The sequence below is a fragment of the Petromyzon marinus genome, chromosome 3, assembly GCF_048934315.1.
Source record: "Petromyzon marinus isolate PM22_M1 ecotype Great Lakes invasive population chromosome 3, UKy_Petmar_22M1.pri1.0, whole genome shotgun sequence".
Taxonomy (NCBI): domain Eukaryota; kingdom Metazoa; phylum Chordata; class Hyperoartia; order Petromyzontiformes; family Petromyzontidae; genus Petromyzon; species Petromyzon marinus.
Genome location: NC_133669.1, coordinates 21,475,885 through 21,498,721, shown reverse-complemented (window position 1 = coordinate 21,498,721; position 22,837 = coordinate 21,475,885). Strand labels below are relative to the sequence as shown.

General features: G+C 46.8%; 1 protein-coding gene across 8 annotated transcripts in view; it reads left to right on the top strand.

The window, feature by feature from the left end:
• Nucleotides 1–22,837, top strand: part of LOC116957170 (roundabout homolog 2-like) — a 280,412-nt gene that overhangs the window by 216,811 nt on the left and 40,764 nt on the right. For all 8 annotated transcript variants that reach the window (XM_032979234.2, XM_076052814.1, XM_076052823.1 and 5 more), the window contains 9 exons: nt 551–708; nt 4,473–4,593; nt 5,421–5,559; nt 8,953–9,080; nt 11,606–11,730; nt 12,311–12,482; nt 15,018–15,223; nt 17,756–17,837; nt 21,484–21,652. In XM_032979234.2, coding sequence (XP_032835125.1) covers nt 551–708; nt 4,473–4,593; nt 5,421–5,559; nt 8,953–9,080; nt 11,606–11,730; nt 12,311–12,482; nt 15,018–15,223; nt 17,756–17,837; nt 21,484–21,652 — 1,300 coding nt within the window. The remainder of the gene's footprint in view (nt 1–550; nt 709–4,472; nt 4,594–5,420; nt 5,560–8,952; nt 9,081–11,605; nt 11,731–12,310; nt 12,483–15,017; nt 15,224–17,755; nt 17,838–21,483; nt 21,653–22,837) is intronic.

Here is a 22,837-nt window from a genome sequence, read left to right as displayed (position 1 = left end):
CTAATCAGAGGATGAGCCCGTCACTCGCGCGCTACACGAGCCTCCTTTATTGTTGTTTTTCGAGAGGCTGTCTGTCAAATGGCTCGGGGCAAGTCACCCAGGATGCGGTCCCGTTATTGCACATGTATTATTGCTGTTGTTGTCGTCGTCGTCGTTATTACAGTGGTGTTTTTTTATGGTGGGATAATGCCCCCCCCCCCCCCCCGCTTCTATCTGTGTTAGAGTTTAAATGTCCTCGGAAGTGCTCTTGACCTTGATGAGTCGATTGTGATCATAACATCGCGGCTGCTTTTATGGGCTGCGCTCATGCTGCATGGCATTCAATGTAACGACTTTCATGACCTTTGCCTTCCTATCACAGGCGTGCATTAGAATGTCTCATTTATAGTGGACGCACACGGGCAATGTGACCACTTTGTAGCGACGGTCAAGTCACACTTTTCTCTCCGTCAACTGACCCCGCCCCCCCCCCTCACCCTCCGATTATGAGAGCAAAGGTCACGTTTTCTGAACGCATCTCTCCGTTTCTTCTCTTTCTCACTCGTCGTAGTTCTGCGAGACGAATTCCGGCAAAACCCGTCGGACGTGGTGGTGGCAGCCCGGGAGCCGGCCGTGATGGAGTGCCTGCCGCCGCGCGGACACCCCGAGCCCACCGTGTCTTGGAAACGCAACGGGGTGGCGCTCACGGATAAGGACGAGCGTGTGACGGTATGGCACAGCGGCCCCGTGGGGGTAGAGAAGGGGGGGCAGCACACACTCGCCGGAGAGATAGCTCGCCCCCCCGCCCCACCCCTCCACGGCATTGATGCGCTTATCGACGCAGAGTCGGGAATTGTCAGCGAGCGCCAATGCAGGGATCATAAGGAATCAATGTGCACCTCACTCGACCGGAATTCCCACGGCGTCGTATCGAGAGTGAGAAGTGCGGACAGATTGGCCCGAGTAACAGCTAATAAGCCAGTAAATAAAAACGAGGAACACAACTTATAAATAGCTACAAGAGCACCAGGTGACCCGGCTGGTTAATCACCATCAGGCATGTATACGTGTCGATGCACACGGTTACCTTTGTGTGCGTACATGTCCGAGAGATTGTCGTGTGTTCCAGGAAGGTGGCCCTCGAGGAAAGATAGAAATTGACGCTCTGAATGGAGCTGTTTTTAGGGTTGTGCGTTTCCACTGACACACGTCTGTTACCAATCGTGACAATAAAGCAACCGCATTTGTGGGCAGAGAAAGCACAGCAGGGTTATAATCCATTTCGACATTGATTTTTTTCACTTTGTCTTACCATTAATGATGTCGTAGAACTCTCGTTGCATTACTGAGGCTCCATCTTTCTCAACTCCACAACCCAGAAGAGCTTTGACTGCAGATTGGGCACTCTAATTCACCATACAAAGCACGTTTTGGCTTCTGAATTCATGAAACACTTTGCTCCAGAATAAAAGTAACACATAACACAGTAATTGCCAGCTACATACTCTCGCTAATCGCATACCTTCGAAAAATGATCCCAACAAAGCAAGTGCTATTTTTGCGACCATTTTTCTTTTTTCCCTCCCTTTAATGAGTTCACCGGTGAGCGTGTTGAAACCGTGAACCTCGCCCGTGCCTTTAAAACATTCCCAGACTGTGGAGACAAGATTCATTTTTCATTTGTAGCCCCCGAGACTCGAATCCCAGCTCCCTGGAGCTTTAGGCTCGGGGATATGCGGTGCCACTGACAGGCGTCAACGTTAGAGCCTCGCACGCCGGGCCGGCCAGCCAAGCAGCCACCTGAACCAGGAAGTGGAGCCTAATTAAACTCGCACGTTTATTGAAGTGAAAACACGAGAGGTAAATTTACATTACACCGGGAGGACGGCACTGAAATGAAAGGGCCATATCTGTCATCGTGGCTCTGGTCAAACGCAGGATATGGGGAAGGATATGTTCCAACAGCCCAGACTGTAACAACGTGTGGATGCATCCGGGGCAAGCGGATGCATCTGTCACGATCGTCGTTTTCACGTACCTTCAACGAGGCACTTCTTTCCTTGCTATTAAATTACCATCATCAGCAGCCATTATCTATCCACTGCTTGATGATTGCCTTCTTAAGCCATCGACGTCCCTCACAGTCTGATGATGCTGCACTCCACCGAGCCTGCTACACGAGGGCCAATCTCATTGCTATATCCCCACGGGTGGACACGCTGTTAGGCCTGTTCCCTCCCTTGGCTGCACACTCCACTGTTAGTCTCAACAACTGGCTATCATCCCGTCTAGGCATGACTTGTCCTGCACAAGCGCACTTATATTTCTAAACGGTCAATATGATGCCTCTAACTTGGGCATGTTCATTGATCCACGTGTTCTTCTGTCTGTCTCTCGGTGTAATTCCAAGCATGCATCGTCTTTGCGCATTCAAAGCGCCATAAGATATGAATATTTTATTTAATTGTGGGAGCAGTGGACGCCAGTGAGTTTTGGTCTATTGTTAGGCAGGAGTGGATTACACCTTTCTTCTGCTATGAAACCATTGAGGGATTTTCTTTTTCCGCACCACCTGATAAGAGCAGCGACATGACCTCTTAATGGGCAGCGGTGTGCATTGTCTGCTTTACATTCCAATTTGCTTACCTGATTAGCGAAGAAAGCAACGTTTTAATGTGGCCGTTTATAATGCACTTTACGAATTAAATTTCAAGCTTATTTCTGCTGCAAAGAGGCCATACAACGTGCCATATTCGCCATGTGATGTTCATTAGTGGCAGTTAAGGAAGATTTATTTCCTAACTACATTTTGCTGCCGATTTTCAAGGTCTGACCATTTGGTTCATGGTGTAAACGCTCAACATGCTACCTTGACAGATGTCACATTTATTTTCCACGGGCAACATGCAAATATTGCAGAGCAACAAATAGTTGGTCGCATAGAGACTAACCTAGCGGTGAGAGGATCATGAGAATTCCCAACCGCTAATCATCTCAAAACCTTTGTGACATTTACCCAATCCCTTTACCGCGAGCATTTGTGCACGTGCGAGTGAATCACAATGGCCAAAGTAAAGCCACGCATGCAAGGGGATACATCTGACAGCTAAAGTTTGTGAGACATGGGCTGAACGCCCTAGCCTGGCACTAAGCACCGTGATGACATCACCGCCACTTAGTGGCAAATGGCGGCGGCTGCTGTTGTTGTTGTTGTTGAACACCGGTGGAAACGCAGCGTGAGGTTCCACGGGTGTGTGTCTGAGCTGTGCTGGGTCGTTGACGGAACGTTCCTAGAACGACTCGGTACAGCTCAGGCCTTATTCCAACATGGATTCAACGGGCTCGGTGCAGTGTTATTGACGAATGTCAAGGCATGTCAAGTCAATTTTATTTTTGTTTACATACATGGCACCATTCTGGCACGAATGTGCCACTCAAAGTGCCATCGCATTAATACTCAACATCAACTTAGAATATTCTGAGCAATGATATATTTACATACCATCTGCAGTTGTTTCATGTTTACAATAAAAGCAGGTTGTGGCTGTGAGTTAGATGAATGTGTTGACTTTATTATTATTAGTGCTAGTGCACCTCTGCAGTGTCAATCAAGTAATTAGTTCACCCCTGGTAAAGGGAGCTCCATAAGTAGGCTACATGGCCTGGTAGAGCTGGCAGTTCACTGCCGTGAGAACCTAAGCTCTAATAGCCCATTTGCCTGGATTATGAACTTGGCAAGTGGGCTGTTAGGTGCTCATGGGAACCCGGTATCATTGCTCTGCTATATTCCTTTACAGTCAAAGCAAGCCTTACCTACAAGTGTATTATTATTACAGGCATAGCATTGACAGCTGAAAGCATACCAGCCAATGCGTTATCCATGCAGATTGTCCAGTATCATGCCTTTCCAAAATTGCACTTTATCCGTGCCATTACTAAATACTGATGCAGGGAATGCTGTTTTATGCTTTTAAAAAAAAAACCTGTAAATATATTGAAACAAAATCTTGGCTCATTTTTTATACCACAAAACTTTGATCCCCTGGGGTAAATATCCAATAAAATATCAGAGTTAATTTTCTTTCCCCACTCTGACGATGAATTCTCAGTGAAACAAACAGAAGATGCTTTATATTGACCCAGACAGGCCTGACAGACCTGGCGTTAGAAGCTTGTTTGAGAGGAATGGCTCCATTGACCCGTTTTTATTGATTCCCTTGTTGGCAGACAGAACACAGGGGTTTTTTTTAGAAGTTATAAGCTGCACCTTGCAATCTTCAAAACATTCACAAAACTTCTCACATCAATCAACCCCAGATAATCAGGGCTCTCTTGGGCCAGAGTTTCATTTCCAAAGCAAACTCCAGGTTCCACTCCAGGCAGCCTGTTACCACCTTTTTGCAGCATGCGTGTGCCTTTTTTTGGGATGATTCAATTGTCCCCACTCCTGCAGTCCGCCCTGTGATCTTGTTTTGTGCATTACTTCCTCGCAGATCCGCGGAGGCAAGCTGATGATCTCGAACACGCAAAAGGCAGATGCGGGGATGTACGTGTGCGTCGGCACCAACATGGTCGGAGAGAGGGACAGCGAACCGGCGGAGCTCGCTGTGTTCGGTACGTGCCACCAACCCCTCCGGCCAAACACTTCTTGACTCTGCAGCGAACTGCTGGGGTCCGGCACATGTGCTTACTGCAAATGAATCGCAATACCTCGCCGATCTTGTCAGGGAACACAAACCATCATCGCGTGAACTCCGGTCATCATCGCAGCAGCAGTGGCTTGTGGGCTAACTGGCTATCGAACAAGGATGGTCACTGTGTCACGCACTTTCAGATGTGCTTCTGCGACCGTCTGGAACGCTCTTCCTTCTGATATTCGGAAAACACTGGAGCTATGCACTTTTAAATCATCTCCATTGAAAACTAATTTATTTCGTTCTTCTTTTTGTGCTTAGTTTGTTATCCTTCCCCCGCACCTCCGATTAGCATGGTTGGCTACGTAGGGTGCATAAGAAGTTCAACATACATTCATACAGTGGCGTAGCTATCGAGCGTGCAAGCGGTGCAACCGCCCCGGGGCCCATGGGACACAGTGGTCAGGGCGCTGGGCTGCAGTCAGGGGTGAATGCAGAAATGGGGCCCTAATTTCCATCCTTCACCAGGTCTTGGCTGACAATCCAGCCACTGAGGCTGCTACCCATCAACATCAAACATAATTTGCATTGTACCTATCATTTCTTATGTGATACAAATGAATTACCCATGTATCTATCGCCTCCCAAAATATGTAATGGGAATTTAGAATCCTTCAAAATTCCTCCACTTCTTCAGAACCAGATTTTCAGGAATATTTAACCCTGACCTTTAATGACCTGAGTTGCTGATCCATTCACTGATGTTCGTCCCGTCCCTGCGTCTCACCCACCCGGACGCATCCCCAGAGCGGCCTACGTTTGCGCGAAAGCCGATGAACCTTGTGATGCTCGCCGACTCGGATGCGGAGTTCCGCTGCGAGGTCCACGGCGACCCCCCGCCGACAGTTCGGTGGAGGAAGGAGGATGGAGACCTCCCCAAGGGCAGGTAAGATGAGGCACCGGAGGACCTGGGAATTTCCATCCCAACTCTCTCTCTCTCTCACTCTCCCCTCTTCTGTCAACCCCGAGCGGCCGCACGGAGCATAGAATATTCACTTTGCGTAAAATGTCGCTCAGCCGCAGAGCAGTCACTTATTGCGGTTGTTGTATAAAAAAAAAGTCATGCTTTCATGCAGTCAATGTTGCAGCTTTTTCTTTTCTCTTCTTAATTACATCGCTCTGCTTCCTCACGTCCTTGCTCTTTTTTTTCTCCTACGCCGCCCAGCCAAACAGATTGGCAGCCTTTTTGTTGACGAGTCCACTTTCTCCAAATGCACATTCAGGCCTTTTCCCAAGGACGGTGAGGCGATAGTTGTGGGAGAAGGAGGAAGACGGGGGCGGGTCGGGGGAAAATATAATATTCTTATGATGTTTTGAGCCAATCCAAAACCGCTGACCCGTGCGGGCGGTATGAGAAGAGGGCGAGGTGCAAAAAATCTTATTGTCGGGTTTCTCTTGTCATTGGCGCGAAGGGACAGGAATGGAGGAACAACTTAAAGCACCTGCTCTTATTAAAGTGCTGCCCGGGGGCCGACTGAAAAGGTTAGGTTAGGAATCTTATTGCTGGCCACTCTGGCTTACAGCTTTAAGGACGAGGGCTCTCCTCGGAGCATATGCATTGAAATCACTCCTCACGGAAGAGGTGAAAGTGCTCCCACGGCATCGCTGAGGAACCGTCTCTCGCTTAGCCGTGCGGATGGGCAACGACGGGGAAGTGATGGTGCAAAATTAAACCTGGGGCGAATGTACATCTCACCGACAGAGCAGACATAGCTGCAACCTCTTTTCGCCATACTCACGCAGCACTGGCAGCCCATGAAAGTGAAGCGGATATGTGCATGAGTGGCTTTGTGTGTAAACTGAACATTTAATTGGCTTATGTAATGAACTATGAAATCAGTGGTTCATGGTTAAAACATTCTGTGTGTTTTTCGTGGTATTTTACAAGACGTTTTCGAATGGTATTTTTTTTATCTTGGTCAAAAGAGAATAAGGATACTGGTAAAAAACATAAATATATACAGTGAGGGAAAAAAGTATTTGATCCCCTGCTGATTTTGTACGTGTGCCCACTGACAAAAAAATGATCAGTCTATAATTTTAATGGTAGGTTTATTTGAACAGTGAGAGACAGAATAATAACAACAAAATCCAGAAAAACGCATGTCAAAAATTTTATAAATTGATTTGCATTTTAATGAGGGAAATAAGTATTTGACCCCCTCTCAATCAGAAAAATTTCTGGGTCCCAGGTGTCTTTTATACAGGTAACGAGCTGAGATTAGGAGTGCACTCTTAAAGGGAGTGCTCCTAATCTCAGCTTGTTACCTGTATAAAAAACACCTGTCCACAGGAGCGATCAATCAATCAGATTCCAAACTCTCCACCATGGCCAAGACCAAAGAGCTCTCCAAGGATGTCAGGGACAAGATTGTAGACCTACACAAGGCTGGAATGGGCTACAAGACCATTGCCAAGCAGCTTGGTGAGAAGGTGACAACAGTTGGTGCGATTATTCACAAATGGAAGAAATACAAAAGAACTGTCAATCTCCCTCGGCCTGGGGCTCCATGCAAGATCTTACCTCGTGGAGTTGCAATGATCATGATAACGGTGAGGAATCAGCCCAGAACTACACGGGAGGATCTTGTCAATGATCTCAAGGCAGCTGGGACCATAGTCACCAAGAAACAATTGGTAACACACTACGCCGTGAAGGATTGGAATCCTGCAGCGCCCGCAAGGTCCCCCTGCTCAAGAAAGCACATATACATGCCCGTCTGAAGTTTGCCAATGAACATCTGAATGATTCAGAGCACAACTGGATGAAAGTGTTGTGGTCAGATGAGACCAAAATTGAGCTCTTTGGCATCAACTCAACTCGCTATGTTTGGAGGAAGAGGAATGCTGCCTATGACCCCAAGAACACCATCCCCACCGTCAAACATGGAGGTGGAAACATTATGCTTTGGGGGTGTTTTTCTGCTAAGGGGACAGGACAACTTCACCGCATCAAAGGGACGATGGACAGGGCCATGTACCGTCAAATCTTGGGTGAGAACCTCCTTCCCTCAGCCAGGGCATTGAAAATGGGTCGTGGATGGGTATTCCAGCATGACAATGACCTAAAACACACAGCCAAGGCAACAAAGGAGTGGCTCAAGAAGAAGCACATGAAGGTCCTGGAGTGGCCTAGCCAGTCTCCAGACCTTAATCCCATGGAAAATCTGTGGAGGGAGCTAAAGGTTCGAGTTGCCAAACGTCAGCCTCGAAACCTTAATGACTTGGAGTGGGACAAAATCCCTCCTGAGATGTGTGCAAACCTGGTGGCCAACTACAAGAAACGTCTGACCTCTGTGATTGCCAACAAGGGTTTTGCCACCAAGTACTAAGTCGTGTTTTTGCAGAGGGGTCAAATACTTATTTCCCTCATTAAAATGTAACTCAATTTATAACATTTTTGACATGCGTTTTTCTGGATTTTTGTTGTTGTAATTCTGTCTCTCACTGTTCAAATAAACCTACCATTAAAATTATAGACTGATCATTTATTTGTCAGTGGGCAAACGTACAAAATCAGCAGGGGATCAAATACTTTTTTCCCTCACTGTATATAAACACTGGAGGAAAATGTACTTTCTTTCAGCGTTTAATTTGGCTGGCCTTTATTCCATTACCATAATTTTAATTTATCTACGTTTTGACCACGTAATAAAATAAAAAATAAATGGATTCAATGAAAATCCTTTCAAACGCAACAACAAAGCCCATGTTTAAAGCCATGAAAGCCCATTGTTTGAGATGAGATGGAACGGATGAGTTGAGTCTGAATATGGCATGGAACAGAATACCATCGTGTTTTGTATATTTTGTTATGCCTGTTTAGCCATAAAGCCTCACCTAATGTTGTAAATGTATTCACGAGGGCCCTGCTAAGTTTTTTTACGGTTGGGGCAATGATTGCTATGTTTAATCCCAAATGAGTAATTTGGGTGGTAATAATTTCTTCAAATGTGGACCATAACACTGGCACACAATGGCCTACTCTTGCGAATTAAATCGTAAGATCTCAAACACCCACTGCTACGTCGAGGCCACATCACTGGTGTGACGTGGTATTCCACCGTGGTGTGGCGTGTCATGATATGGCCTTGCCTTGGGTACCGTTGTGTATTGTGATGTGACGTGGTGTATCTTCTGGCCGTGGCCTGCTGAGTTGTTGCATAGTATGTGGCGTGGATTCTCCATGGCATGGTGTGGCGTGGCGTGTTTGGGGCATGCTACACCGCGGTGCGGCGTGTCACGGTGTGACATGATGTGCCATGGCATGGCGTGGCAGGTTTGAGATCCAGGACGACTACACGCTACGTGTGGAGCGTGTGGGTGGCACGGACGAGGGCACGTACACGTGCGTTGGCGAGAACCGTGTGGGCAAAGCTGAGGCATCGGCGTCGCTCGTGGTGCACGGTACAGCTCATTCCTCGCCATCGCCCCAGTTCTCCCCTCCAACTCCCCCCCACCAACTCTAAGCACACGTTCAACCACATCCACACGCCGCCCTGGTGGGTACATCTCACCAGTGCGGCACATGATTGCACCGCTCAGCAAAAGCGGCGATCACTCAAACGCAAGCTCGCGCGTCGACACTACCAAGTCACAACATCTCCGCACCGACACAACCACACTCCGCATATCATGTGCGTTATTGGACGTAACATTTTGTGCCATAATTTAAATTTACGGTGCTTTTGGCAATCTATTTCTGGATGAAGGCCTCCCCATGCCGTGCTTTATCATGTGTTTGACCGTTTTTCACCACGCTGGTCAGTGGGTTGGTAAAGGTGATGCCCAGGAAAGATCTAGATCACAATCGCCTCTGGTGTTAGCCATGGCCAGGAATTTAACTCGGGGTTGCCAGGTTCATAGCGCATAGCATGAACCATTGCACCATCGATAGTGTTGGAAAATTGTTGCCTATTGTTAAACACTGTACACGAAAAAGAAAAATATTTCACATGTGGACAAGTACATTGCCTACACGGTAGATAAATAAATAAATACATTGGCATTTCTTAAAAAATTCCATGCGCTGTCATCGAGCCATTTGCATTACGCGAGTGCTAGAGTTTTGAGAGTGATCACAACAACAGCTGACGATTACAACAGCCCTGTCTGTGTTCGGCAGGCACGCCGTTTACTTGTCACCAACCTCGCCATCAACTTTTTGACGCAGACATCGACATTATCCATTACCCATTGTAATCATATCTTCCTTTTTTTTGTTTTTGTTGTTTTCCTTTCCTCCCCCTCTGTCTCTCTGTGTTTTGTTTCCCTTTCCTCCACCCCCCCCCCCTCCTCCTCCTCCTTCGTCCACCCAGTCCGTCCGTATGGTAAGTGACCATTTCCATTTCATTGTCCATGAGCAGCGACGTCCGAGAGTCCGGTGTGTGAGCGAGATAAGCCAGGGGATCGTGGCCGCCCAACATTGGCGTCGTCCTTAAATCAGACTGTGGCCTGCACCTCCCAGGAAGCCCTGTCGGCGGCTCACACATCTTCCCTGTCACCCACGGCCTCCGTAAATCAGCAAAATTGTTTTTTTTTTTCCAATTGCACGCGCGCTCATTTATAGGTGGAATTCAACCAACGACTATTCGTCATTCCCTTTTGTGCTTTTCCTATTAATGGTATCGCCCCAAATTGCCGCCCGTCAATTTAAGGCATGGGATTTTGTAATCTTTTGAATTCACCGTATAGTTTAGGTGTTTTATACAACCGAAACAATAATAAAAATCATAAAATACGGGCAGACATATACGGTACTGTATTAGTATATCTACATTGTGTAGTGTGCAGATGTGATGCATGACTGACATAAACATGATATATGAACGTGAGACATATATATGTACGACATACAACTAATATATGCGGTATGTGGGAAGTGATATACGATACTTGATATGTACACATTAAATATGACATGCCAGCACGGCAGTTTATCCTAAACGTACATAAACACAATAATTATACCCAGTATAAAGAAGGTTCTTTACAGCTGTGTCTCATTCATTTCTCATTCACTTTACAAAGTGTTTGGTCACTGACTCACGGCGATGCCCTCTGTAATGGCATTCTTCACTCAAGGCTGCATGTTCCCCCTAATCAGTGCGCTGTTAATGTGCATCAGTGGCGTGGGGTCGCTGTCGGAACGGGGCCTCCTTTATCCCGGGCATGATCCATATTCCGTCTCGCTCCCCGCGGAGTCCAGGGGGGACAGGGGATGTGTCAAGCCTGGCCGGGGCGAGCATCAGATGTATTATGTAAATTGCGTCGCGCTAATGACACGGAAAGAGCAGGGATGGTTTTGTTCCCCGTGTAAATGGCTTTTATCATTTCGGCGCACAAACTGGCGCCCGTGTGTGCGTGTGCGAGCCGCGTCCTTTCATCCTGCACGCGCCGGGACCCTTACACGTGTAAATCGAGCACTCGCACTAATGTGATTGCTCTGCTTCCACGATCCATTAATTAAATTCTAATGTCTGGCAATTAACATTAAAATCAGCCACTGAGTGAGGAACAGCACTTGAATTCATCTGCGGAGTGGCCTGCGCGAATGGCTTGATTGTAAGTGTTTCTCTTGCTGGTGTGTTAGTGTTTTTGAATTAGCTCGAGTGCCTATAATGTGTGCTGTTGCACAAGTGTCGTGCACACTTCACTCCGTGCTCATCTGCATGCGATAGAAACCGCGAGCGATCACGAAGCAGTGAGAAGCCCAATAACTACTTTTTGTTCATTTGTAAATGTGTTCAGCCTCGTGATCAAATGACCCCTTGCGTCCAGCAAGCAAACAGTGTGTGTTTTGCGTGCGCATGCACGTCTCTCTGTGTCTGTGTTCTGCATGTTTCATTAACCCATCCCCATGTGCGTGTGCGTGTGTGCGCACTGACCACTTCATTTAGATTTTTATTTTAAATCCGTGTGTTTGCGCGCAGCTCCGCCCCAGTTCGTGGTGCGTCCGAGGGACCAGATCGTGGCCCAGGGTCAGAGTGCCACCTTCCTCTGCGAGACGACGGGAAACCCACCCCCTGCCGTGTTCTGGCAACGGGAGGGCAGCCAGGTAAACGCGGTGCTGGTGCAATTACAAATACGGAAACCGCAATTAGGTGCAGGGAGCATAATTCCCGTCGCAAAAATATGTGCATTGACTGAAATTGAACGCATTTGTTCGAGGAATACATTTCACGTAATTGTTTGCCAGAATCTGATTTCGTTTTCTAAAAGTGATGCCAATTTATTCTCTTGGGGTATTATGTTTTTGGGGAATTATGAAAGTGATATAATTAGGTGGGAGAAAAACCCTAAGTAACGAACGTACGAAAACAAAAGCGCATTAAATCTTGAAACCCAATGTTTTTGCGGTAGTTGCAAAAAAAACACGAGGGAGGGGATTATGGTTAAGCTGTTTAGGTTTTTTTTTGTTTGAATGGTTTGAATTAATGAAATTTAATCCATGCGATGCTTTTCACAGCATGTATTCCCACACTCCACGCTTTTCTGAACCCACGAGCCTCATTTTTCAAATCGTGTGACCTTCCCTCACGAGCCGCAGTAAAAGCGTTCATTTGGTACAAAAGGCAGCCATCCACAAGACCCTCATGCAATCCCCTTTCTGCCTCCACCCACTAAACACCCTGCAGAATCTGCTGTTTCCAAACCAGCCATCCCAGCCGTCGAGCCGATTCTCGGTGTCCCAAACCGGCCACCTGACCATCACGGACGTACAGCGCTCGGACTCAGGCTACTATACATGCCAGGCACTCAGCGTGGCCGGCAGCATCCTGGCCAAGGCCCTACTGGAGGTCGGCGATGGTGAGTGACCTCACACTGCCAGGCCAATGTCTTCCCGTATGTACGAGTGTGTGTAACGATTATCTGAACTGGTCCTGGACCACCCCTAGGTCGACTCAGCCTCAAATGAATACCTGGTGCGATGTGTAAACATCGCCACTGGGGAGACAAAGGCGGCCGGGCGTGGTGCTGGCCACCCACCCCCTCGAGCGCTATGGTGGCCTTCATAGGTGCTCGCTAAACAGCACTTGCCCCAAAAGTTTGTTACAGGCTATACAGGGGATCTTTGCCTTATTCTTTGTGTTTGCGTATGCTTGCCTGCGTGTGCTGGGTAATGAAATTGATGCATCCATCATTCACACCAGTCTTGTTAACCCACAGCACCTGGGTCTGTCCTATGATTGTCCTATTCCACGTTGGTCTCCACGTACACCTAGCCTGGCGCAGAGACAAGTGATGATGCCGTTGCCACTTAGTGGAAAATGGTTCTTGTGGTTTTGTTGATTCATGTGCGATTTTTGACCAAGTACAAAACCATTGTTATTCGTGGTCTTTGATACCCAGCTCATATTTTTTTGTATTTCTGCCATGTAGCGTTAAAATACAGGCTTTCTATCCAGGCATTGATGTTGAGTGCTTGTGTGTGAGTACATTACTCCAGTTGCACTTTGGCGGGCTACTTTAGTCACGTTTTTTAGCACTTTTACTGTTAGACGTGCGTAATGAGAATAGGGAGAAAACAATGTTTCGTGTGTGTATTTCCTGCTCATTTCATAGAAAAACACACCCATGCTTTTAACATCAATGATACCTGTAGTGGTACATGGCAGGTTAGAAGCCCTGATGGATCGTCCGGCGAGCATGACACGATACTGATGAAAAATAAACACGGCATCCTTTTAGCAATCACCATGCATCCAGTATTCGGAGGCAGCTGCCGCAGCTGCCTCCGAATACTAAACGCAGGCACTGTGAATGAAACATTTAAATTCACGGAAAGTGCACAGACATTATCAAAGGGCACTTCACACGGCCTGCTAAAAGCGCTTTGTGACGAGTGTATTTTTTTTGGTATTTAATGTAGAGTGGATTACTGTAGTCATATATATTTTTTTGCTTGTATTTTTTCACTCGCTGTTGAAATTCGGATACATTTCACGGGGTGCGGTGGAGATGTGATGCGTGATTAATAGTGGTCATGGGGGCGGCAACGGGTCATGATATGTTCTGATTTGCTGGGCTTCGCGTGGTCACTCACAGGTAATGTTCAACCGCTGCTATCTTGCAAAAACAAACTGGCAATGTGCCACTGCAAAGACGACAATTAAAAGAAAAAATACAAATTGTGTTTCCACACGAATCATGAAATGATACGATCTAACAAAAATATATGTTTTAAAAGCTAAGTTAAAAAAAAAAGAGAAACAATGGCCATCCAGAGCCCATGTCAAGATACTGAGCCACAGCCGACAGGGATATCACGAGGGTTGCTACCTGTCCCACGAATAGTCTGTGGCAGTTTCGCAGTGGTCCTGGGGATCGCTCTCTTTTCCGCTTAGACAAATGAGAGACGAAACAATGTTCCGCACTCGTCTAGAAAGAGCTCTCATACACTTTGAGTTTTCATTGACTCAGCTCACTCACAAAGGGAGCCTGTCACACACTTGGCAACTGCAGTTGATTTCGTTGGCAAGTTGATGCGCTGGAGAGAGTTCCGCGTCTAATTTGCTTTTCGTCATTGGCTCCTGGTCGCCACTTGCTTTGCAATGGATAACAAAACAAAGTTCCACCCAATTTTATACGTTATATATGTGGTATAACTGTTCCACTATAACATGTCAATATTTATTTATATTTGGGATTCAGGCTGTGAGGTAATCACATAATAGCCTAATCCTGAAAATCTTTACATCGTAGCATGCGTAACGTTTAATTCGCAGTAGATAACACGATTTGATAGTTGCCCACATTCGCTATGAATCTAAACAATAGCCCTCTAAGGATGGATAAATTCATGGATTAAAATACATTTTTATGCTTACAATACAATGCGCCGAATTGTGTGTGAAAATCAAATATTACAAATTCCTACGCATTGTATGCAATTGATTCACGTGTCCACTGCAGACACTTGAGGTGCTACATTCACCACAATGTTAACAATTGAAAAACGTTGATATGTGAATCCAGTTGTCACCCTGCGTCACGACTATTCAACCGAAGCAGGGAGCTTTAGTTGCACTACGACCGCTGGGCACTTGAAACCAACCGCAACCATCATTGAACTTTGGCACATAGTGCTGCCCTTTTGTCAATCCACTGCTGGACGAGGGCCTCCCCCACGCCATGCCTGTCACGGGGATTATTTGACCACACTTGATCAGCCGGTGTCGGCGAATGTGGGGAACACAGAAGTGGGAACACGGAAGTACTAGCACAGCAATTTATTTTTCTGCACTGCATTCTGCTGACGATGTGACCGCCACCCCCCTTCCCCCGCCACCCCCAAAATCGCCTCTACCGGATGTCTAACCAACACTGTTGTCCCTCACCCAGCCCTGGCAGACAGCCCGCCACCCATCATCCGGCAGGGCCCGGCCAACCAGACGCTGGCCGTGGGCTCGGTGGCACTGCTGGCCTGCCAGGCCATGGGCATGCCCACTCCCAGCGTGCACTGGCTCAAGGATGGCAGCAAGCTCAGCCTGGGCAGCGCGCGGCTCGGCTTGCAGTCGGGCGGCACGCTGAGCATCAAGGATGTTCAGGTAGAATAACATTCGTTGTCCTTTTTAGTGTGGCGTCTTTCCCCCGCACCTCCGATTAGCACAGTGGGGGGCCTCCATTAGAAGGAGCTCTACGGAGCCCTCTAGGGGGTATTTTTGGCCTACGCTTTCACGCTGGCCCAGACACCGTGGAAGATGTGGGAGCACCCAACTTTTACCCCTCCATACCTAACCTGCTGATCGACTAACTGCGGCGTACCTATCCATGCTGCTGGGGTGGACAGCGACAGGCAGACAGGATTTAAGAACCTTGCCCATTGGGAGATCCAACTGGCAATCTTTAGGATTGCAAGTCAGATGTGCGAACTTTTACACCACGGTAGCATACCATATTAAGAACAATAATGTTTACACTAATAATGTTTTCTCATCATTCTGGTGCGATTCCAAGCATACACAGGACATGCTAAGCACATACATTTGACTGTTAGGAAGAGTAAAGTGGGCTGATGGCCCAGAGGCAAGAATAACTACTGAGTGACAACCGAATGACGTGGGCACGTACCACGCTTTCTTGTGCAGTTACTGAGGAGGTCTTGTTCTTCCTGTTCATCGCAAAAGAGTACCTGGGATGTTGTGAGTGGATGAAGGATTATTGAAAGCACTGTGGGATGAATTGTGCGGTACTCTGCTTGAGCACTCCGGCACGCCACACAAGAGGTGTGCATTTACCGATCGACCCGGACGGGAGTGACGTAAATGTACCCGTGTACAAATATACAGAATTACTAACACCAAAGTACACTCAGGCATGCTCACACTCTTCAAAAGCCCATGCACAGAATGATGCAATTCAGACGTGAAAATCCATTGCAGCCTTTTCAAATGAAATGAAAAGTAAATGCGGCCCTCGAAGTGAGTGTGTTCAAACACTAAATTTAAACAGACCGCGTGCCACTAGCCTGATGATCCCCGCCTCACCCGACCAAGCCAGCGCTGCGTAAGTGCCGCAACTATTATGGGATGTTGTCGGCGAGTAGCAGGTGTGGTTGCGACCGGTGAATGGCGACGTACCACAGGCTATGATTGAATGCAGAGCTACAGGTGATTAACGTTCGAGTGGAGGGAGGGCAGGTTACAGCGGGGGTGGGGGGGGGGGGCATGTGGGTGCTCGACCGCCTAGAGGTGACTGTCGGCTTCAATCAGTCACTGGCGGAACGACCCCGCCGCTTTTTTCCCTGCCAAAATTCGGCCACACGCAGCCACCTCCGCTGTCTGCGTTGTGGATAAACAAAACAAATTTTTAAGGAAGAAGCGCATGAAAATAATGATTGCTGGCACTGCTTGCCGGTAAATGTTAATCGATGGCTTGGAGTTAGCATGTTATCCTGTTAATGTAATCATTCTGTCACATTGCTGGAGGCATAGCTGGCTTTCAAAATGGATCCGTCACACGTTGGGCCATAATAATGATGCACGACAACATTTTTTCAGCCTCTTAATTAGGATTGCAGCAAGGCCCAGAAGCACAGCCCGCATGGCGAAAATGGATATCGATTGAGAGAACGAGAGGGTGAGAGAGAAAAAGAGGGCAGGGAAGAGATGGAAGTTTTTTTAAAAAAAAAAGAGCGAGACGGTTGGATAGGGAGAGATACAGCGGGAGAGGTGGCTGGAGGTGTAGGTCGCTACATTTTATTTCGCCCTCTCTCTTCTTCTGGCAAGCCCTTTACCAAAATCCCCCTCTGGTCCAGACCCAGCCTTACACACCGAGCCCTTCGTACCGCACGCTTGCTGAAAGCAAAGCGTTTGTGTTCTGTTGGAATGTCAGGCCCAGCAAGTTTGAGTGATTAAGACGGTAGACCTTGCTCGAAAAAATCGAACTCTCTGAAATGCATTGGCCGTCTGGTTTTGATGGAGGTAAACTTGCACTGTTTGTGATATTTTTTTTGTAACGTAATTATTCCTTTGTTAAAATTGTATTTAAAATAACCTTGCACGTTTTAAAACCAAATTGTAGCATAATGGGACGTTGAAGCTTCAAAGAGGGAAAATCAACTTTTGATCTATTTCATCGGTCTTTTTTTCTAACAGCATTGCCTTCTGTTTAGCAGGACAAAGAATAGATAGAGCCACATTTGCTAATGAATATAAAACAAATTGCTCTGCGGTGTGCTGATAGGATTGCTCATTGTAGATCTGTACATTGAAGCAGCATCAACCTCACACATCAACAGAGTGTCCGTGTTGTTCCATTTCTCTGTATGATCTCGGGTATGTTTTTTTTGTTTATTTATTTGCAAGCTTTCTTGCGCTGCTATTTTGGGAAGCAGGCTATTACAGAAGCCAATATTGGTTTGGGAATATTACAGGGAAGTTGATAGCCTTGTTCCTAAACGGGAGACTTGGAGGCAGCATATATCTCCTGGCTATGTTCGCTGTAAGTGCACACACTGCTTTGTTAGGCCAGGGAGCACTTTAGCTGCAGGGGATTTTTTGATACCTGTGAAATGAGCTTTTTTTTGCGGCCACGTAATTGTGTCGCTAAATCTCTCCTTCCCCCCCCCCCCTCGCCAGCTCATGGATGCCGGCCTATACACCTGTGTTGCGGTGAGCCCCAGCGGGGAGACAACGTGGAGTGCCTTCATGGACGTTCAAGGTATTCGTTGCTTTTTAGCACAGGGGGTCATGGGGAATGCGTGCAGTGTTAACGGGTACAGAGGAGTTCAAGGCATAGGAGATCGACTCCTACCTATGAGCTGCTGTCAATGCAAGGCCTGTAACGGTTAAGATTTTGGGGTGACGATTCAGCACTAAAATTGTTTTTTATTACAAAATTCACATCGTGGTGCATTGTAGCGCAGCTCATGGCTGCAGGTGTCACATGAACTAATTAAATACAATGCATACAAATACATAAAAAAAAATTGGGATTCTCACATGCATGATTCAATCCTTGTATCCTGAGCGTAAGAATCGATCACAAACAATACGTTAATACCTAATTCCACCCTGAGTTAATACCCTCCAGAAAAAAGACACTCCTTGGCATTAACTTGGCAGATATTATATTATTGGTTCTTTCGGTAAAGTCACGTAGAAGGGAAACAATAAAATAATAAAAATATAAAACAATAACATTCTCACGACGTTTCGACTGCAACACAAGCAATCATCATCAGGTGTGAAAACCACAGCAGGAAAATTTGAAAAAGTGGCGGTTTATTTTTTTTTTAACGTTAGCACCACGGAGATCGATTTGGCAGGTATTCAGATGGACGAGTCCATCTATGTTCGGAAAAGAGGAGGGGGGAGACGAAAATAATGGATGCGGTCTAAAAGCCACCGTAAGCGTGAACAATCAATTAAGACCTGAAATGGTCTTAATTGACTCGTCCATCCGAATAACTGCCAAATCGCTCTCCGTGGTGCTAACGTTAAAAAAACGGCCACTTTTTTCAAAATTTCTGGCTGTGGTTTTCACACCTGATGATGATTGCTTGTGTTGCAGTCGAAACGTCGTGATAATTTTATTGTTTTATATTTTTTATTATTTTATTGTTTCCCTTCTACGTGACTTTACCGAAAGTACCAAGAATATGAATCCCTGCAGTCACGAAAGCTTTAAATCAAAATTTGGCAGATATTGTATAAATCTCCTGCCTTGTCTTTTCATTGCCGTTCCACGAACACTTTGTTTACAAGTGCACTTCTGAAATGTGAACCATGACAGGCCGCTGTTGGCATAGTAAATTGTGCTGCGAGTTGCTCCGAGCCAGAGAGTGCGATATGTTGGAATGCGGTGGAGAATTTTTATGTGCTTTATTACCGCTGGGCCTCCTGCATCGTACTGCCATGCGAGCGACTCTCCCACCATCTCCAAGGCATTCCCCCTCCTGTTCCCATAATCTTATTGCAACTTCACTCTTAAGCGCCCCCCCCCCATCTCCATACGAAGAAAGAAGGAACTTGGTTTCTCTGTGCAGTTGTGCTGTCGCACCGCGTGCATTAATTGGCCAGATTAAATTCAGGCTGCCTTCCTGATCGAGTCAGGGGAATTATGCTCCCTGAGCTCCTAGCCCTGCCACGCGTACCTCACTAACCAGCCCTCGGCTGCCACGCAAGTTGGAAATGTCATCTTAGTGTGCCACATCAAATATTCATGCATCTCTGCCTTGTCCCCCCCCCCACCCCCCGTGAAGGCGGGGATGTGGGAAATGGGAATACAGGCGAAGCGCCACCTCCATTCCGCAATTGGTAAAATTAGATTCCGGGGGCGGCTTCCACGAGAAAAAGGGGAGCAATGGCTCTGAGCTGTCCAGCAGACCTCGTCTTTGATCTTGGGATGGAGACTGAGGGGAAAATGTCGCTGGGGAAAGTGGGAAGGCTCGAGAGGGAGACGAGGATATATGGTGGGCCAGCGAGAAGGAGGATTGTGCCAGGTAAATTAAAATGACGACACACGCTTTCCAAGCAAACCGTGCAACTGCTTTTTTTCTTTACCCTAACAGTCGCGAAAGCCCACATCGTTGTCACAAACGAGACTCTCGCAGTTCTAAAAGATAGGTAAATTGAGTTAATTGCAGTCATTGTTAATTTTGATAAGGCAGCTGTTACCTTCAACAATATTACAGAACAGTTCCATTCAAATGGGAGGTACTACTCCGGTCCAGCCTTTGCTGTCCGATGTCATGTCAAATGACGATCGGAATGTCTGCAACCGCGGTCGCGGTTATGCCGCAAGAACAGGGCCCATTTTAGCACCTCCCACGAGAATGGAGCCCAAGTTGACATGCGGCTGTGTCTTCTGCTACTGTACCACCACTTAATCTAGAGGGTTTTGCACTAAACATACCAACACGAAGATACCTATGTTTTAAGTGAACAAGGATAATCATTGTAACCTGGATAGACTGCTAAGCCAGGTGAGTAGCTATTAAAGTCAATGCAGCAGCACTTGTAGGTCCGGTGAGGCTTTGTGCAACCAGAGCTGATTATGACACATAGCACCAGGTATTCGTTTAGGCTGTCAGCCAAAGGGCCAAGTTCACTAAAACAGTTGTCACTGGCATATACGCAGTGACCGTAAATGAGCCCACGTCACTGATATTGTAGCACAGCAAACAAAACCAGCGCGGAGACCAGAGGAAACTGTATTGCAGTGCTTAATTTCTCAGTCAATAATATCCCGCAGCACTTGATGTCACATAAGTCATGTGATTTGATGTCGCGGGCATTTGAATGTCCTTATTAAAGACAGTTTATCTAAAGGACCCGAAAGTTAAATGTAAGTATCGTACTGTGTTTAAGGGCATCTGCTCACCCCAAGTGTTTTCGCACACGCCACCACAGTGTCATAAGGACACAATAAGGCGAGATGGATGCAGCGTGCCAAAATGATTCCTGGTACGGCGTTCCGGACTGTTATCGCCGATATCAAGCATTGCCTTATAGCCATACAGAAGTTTGGGGAGCATGCTATTCGGGAGCACATATTAAAGCTGGGACAGCATCAGATCCAACCACCATTGTCTCCCCAGTGCTGAGATATAAAGCATCAGCACTCGTTTAAGGCGAAGTTGACCTAGGGGATGCCCGGTACAGGTTTCCTGTACCACTTGCCACTGACGTTATCTATGAATGGGAATCGACCTCTAGTAGCGCAATCTTCTAACACAGAATGCTAACTACTCGGCACAATGTGTGTATTTGTGGTCGCACACAAAGAGACAATGACAAATACACTTATTAAATTCACTATCAAGAACAAGGTGCCCTTTTGACAGATGTTAGAAACAAACAAGCATTGGGATGGATCAATCTGGCCTGTCCATCTGACACTGAGTCTATCCTTCACAGGTCATGCTGCGCAGCTTTACCAGGTCTGGTTTGGCCGGTACAGTCCCGGTTTCAGAAAAGGTTGTCCCAGTGTCCTGGATAATTTGTAATAAAATAAAATCTTAATTCCAACTTTTTCATGTTCTGACCTCATGCTCGACTCCCTGTGTGGGCGGGGCTGGTGACTGAGTGGGCGTGGTTGTCAAAGTAGGCGGGTCCAATAAAGGAAGGGTAGTTCACGTGCCATGTCTCCAGGTTGAGCCTCCGAGAAATGTGGTTGGTCATTGCGGCCAAACATCTCATGCGATTTGGTTGATTTTTTTCTTTGATTTCTATTTGCACTACCGCTGTACTTCATTTGTTTCACTTTTGTCATTGTGACAATCTTACCCTGGTTGTTCCGAGTTCTCCCCTGGTTACACCAAATCAACTTGACTTGAACTGAACGCCTCTCTCTTCCGTGGCAGAGAACGGCGTGCCGAGCCAACCCCAGCCGCCCGAACCGTCCTCACTGGCCGCACCTCCGTCCAAGCCGCGGGTCACAGACGTCACCAAGAACACAGTGACGCTGTCCTGGCAGCTGCCTGAGCCGTCAGGCCCCTCTCCCATTTTGTACTACATCATCGAGGCCTTCAGGTAGGCCTCCGTTGTGGCTGCATCGGGCTGGCTTTTAGATTGCCACAATATGAGGTGCAAAAAGCCAGGACACATAATGGAAAGAATGGTAGCGCAAAATAGCAGAAGAGGGGAGAATTACATGTGAAAGTGTATTTTGTAAATTGTTATGCAACTGAAAAAAAGGGCACTTTTAACGTCGTGGAAAGACAGATTTCTCAGGACAAGTACTTCAAAAAGAGGACAATCCTGGGAAAACCAGGACAGGCGGCAATATGCAAGCGGTCTGCAATTTAAAAAACATCATGGTTTGGTTTCCTCTTTTACATGTTTTGGTATTCGTTTTGGTAGAGCTGGATCATTGTCGGTGAAGCTCACTTCAAGTAGCTGTTTGCGAAGGGATTTTTATCCTATTTCGGCATGTAAATGAGACATTAAGGACTCCGTGACAATTCATAATACAAAGGTATTATGTGCTGGTGTCATGAAAGTTTAAGTAATTGTATTATGCATTTGCCAGGGTTACAAGACCCTGCATTAGGCTAGGTATTTTCCCCCACAGAGCATTTATTAAATAATTGTGTGTTTATTATGGGAAGATGTAATTTGGCGAGATGGTAACTACATTGCCTGGTATACAGGAGGTTGTGGGTTCTGTTCCGACCCTGATGCCTGTATATTTGGAGTTTGCATGTCCTCACCATGGTTGCGTGGATTTTTTTCCAGGTCCTCTGGTTTTTCCCTCCACATTTAGATTCAACTTATGTTTAGAGTTTTTGGCTCCTATACATTTCCACGTGATAAGCCATTTCGTTGACCGATCATTTGTGGCCAGGTAACTTCTGAAAAAGGGCTACACAGCTCGGTGGGCCTTACCTGGTAAAATAAAAATATGTAGTTTTGTTTATCGTTCAGTTTCAGAGATTGCAAGATAAATAGGTTAAAGGTCAATGTGTAGCCCTGCAATTGCTTCCTTACGCCACTGCTGGAGTAAGGGCCTCCACTAGAGGGAGTTCTTGAGAAAGCCCCTCTGGAGAGTCTTTTGGCCAAAAAGTCTCGTAAGAGGTGGGAGTACCTGCACTTTACCCCACCACACTTTACCCTGGCGATCGACAAACTCTGCTGAACCCATTTCGACTGCTAGGTGGACAGAGGCGGGGGGGGGCAGGGATTTAAGATCCTTGCACCGTTGTTTCATTTGTCGTG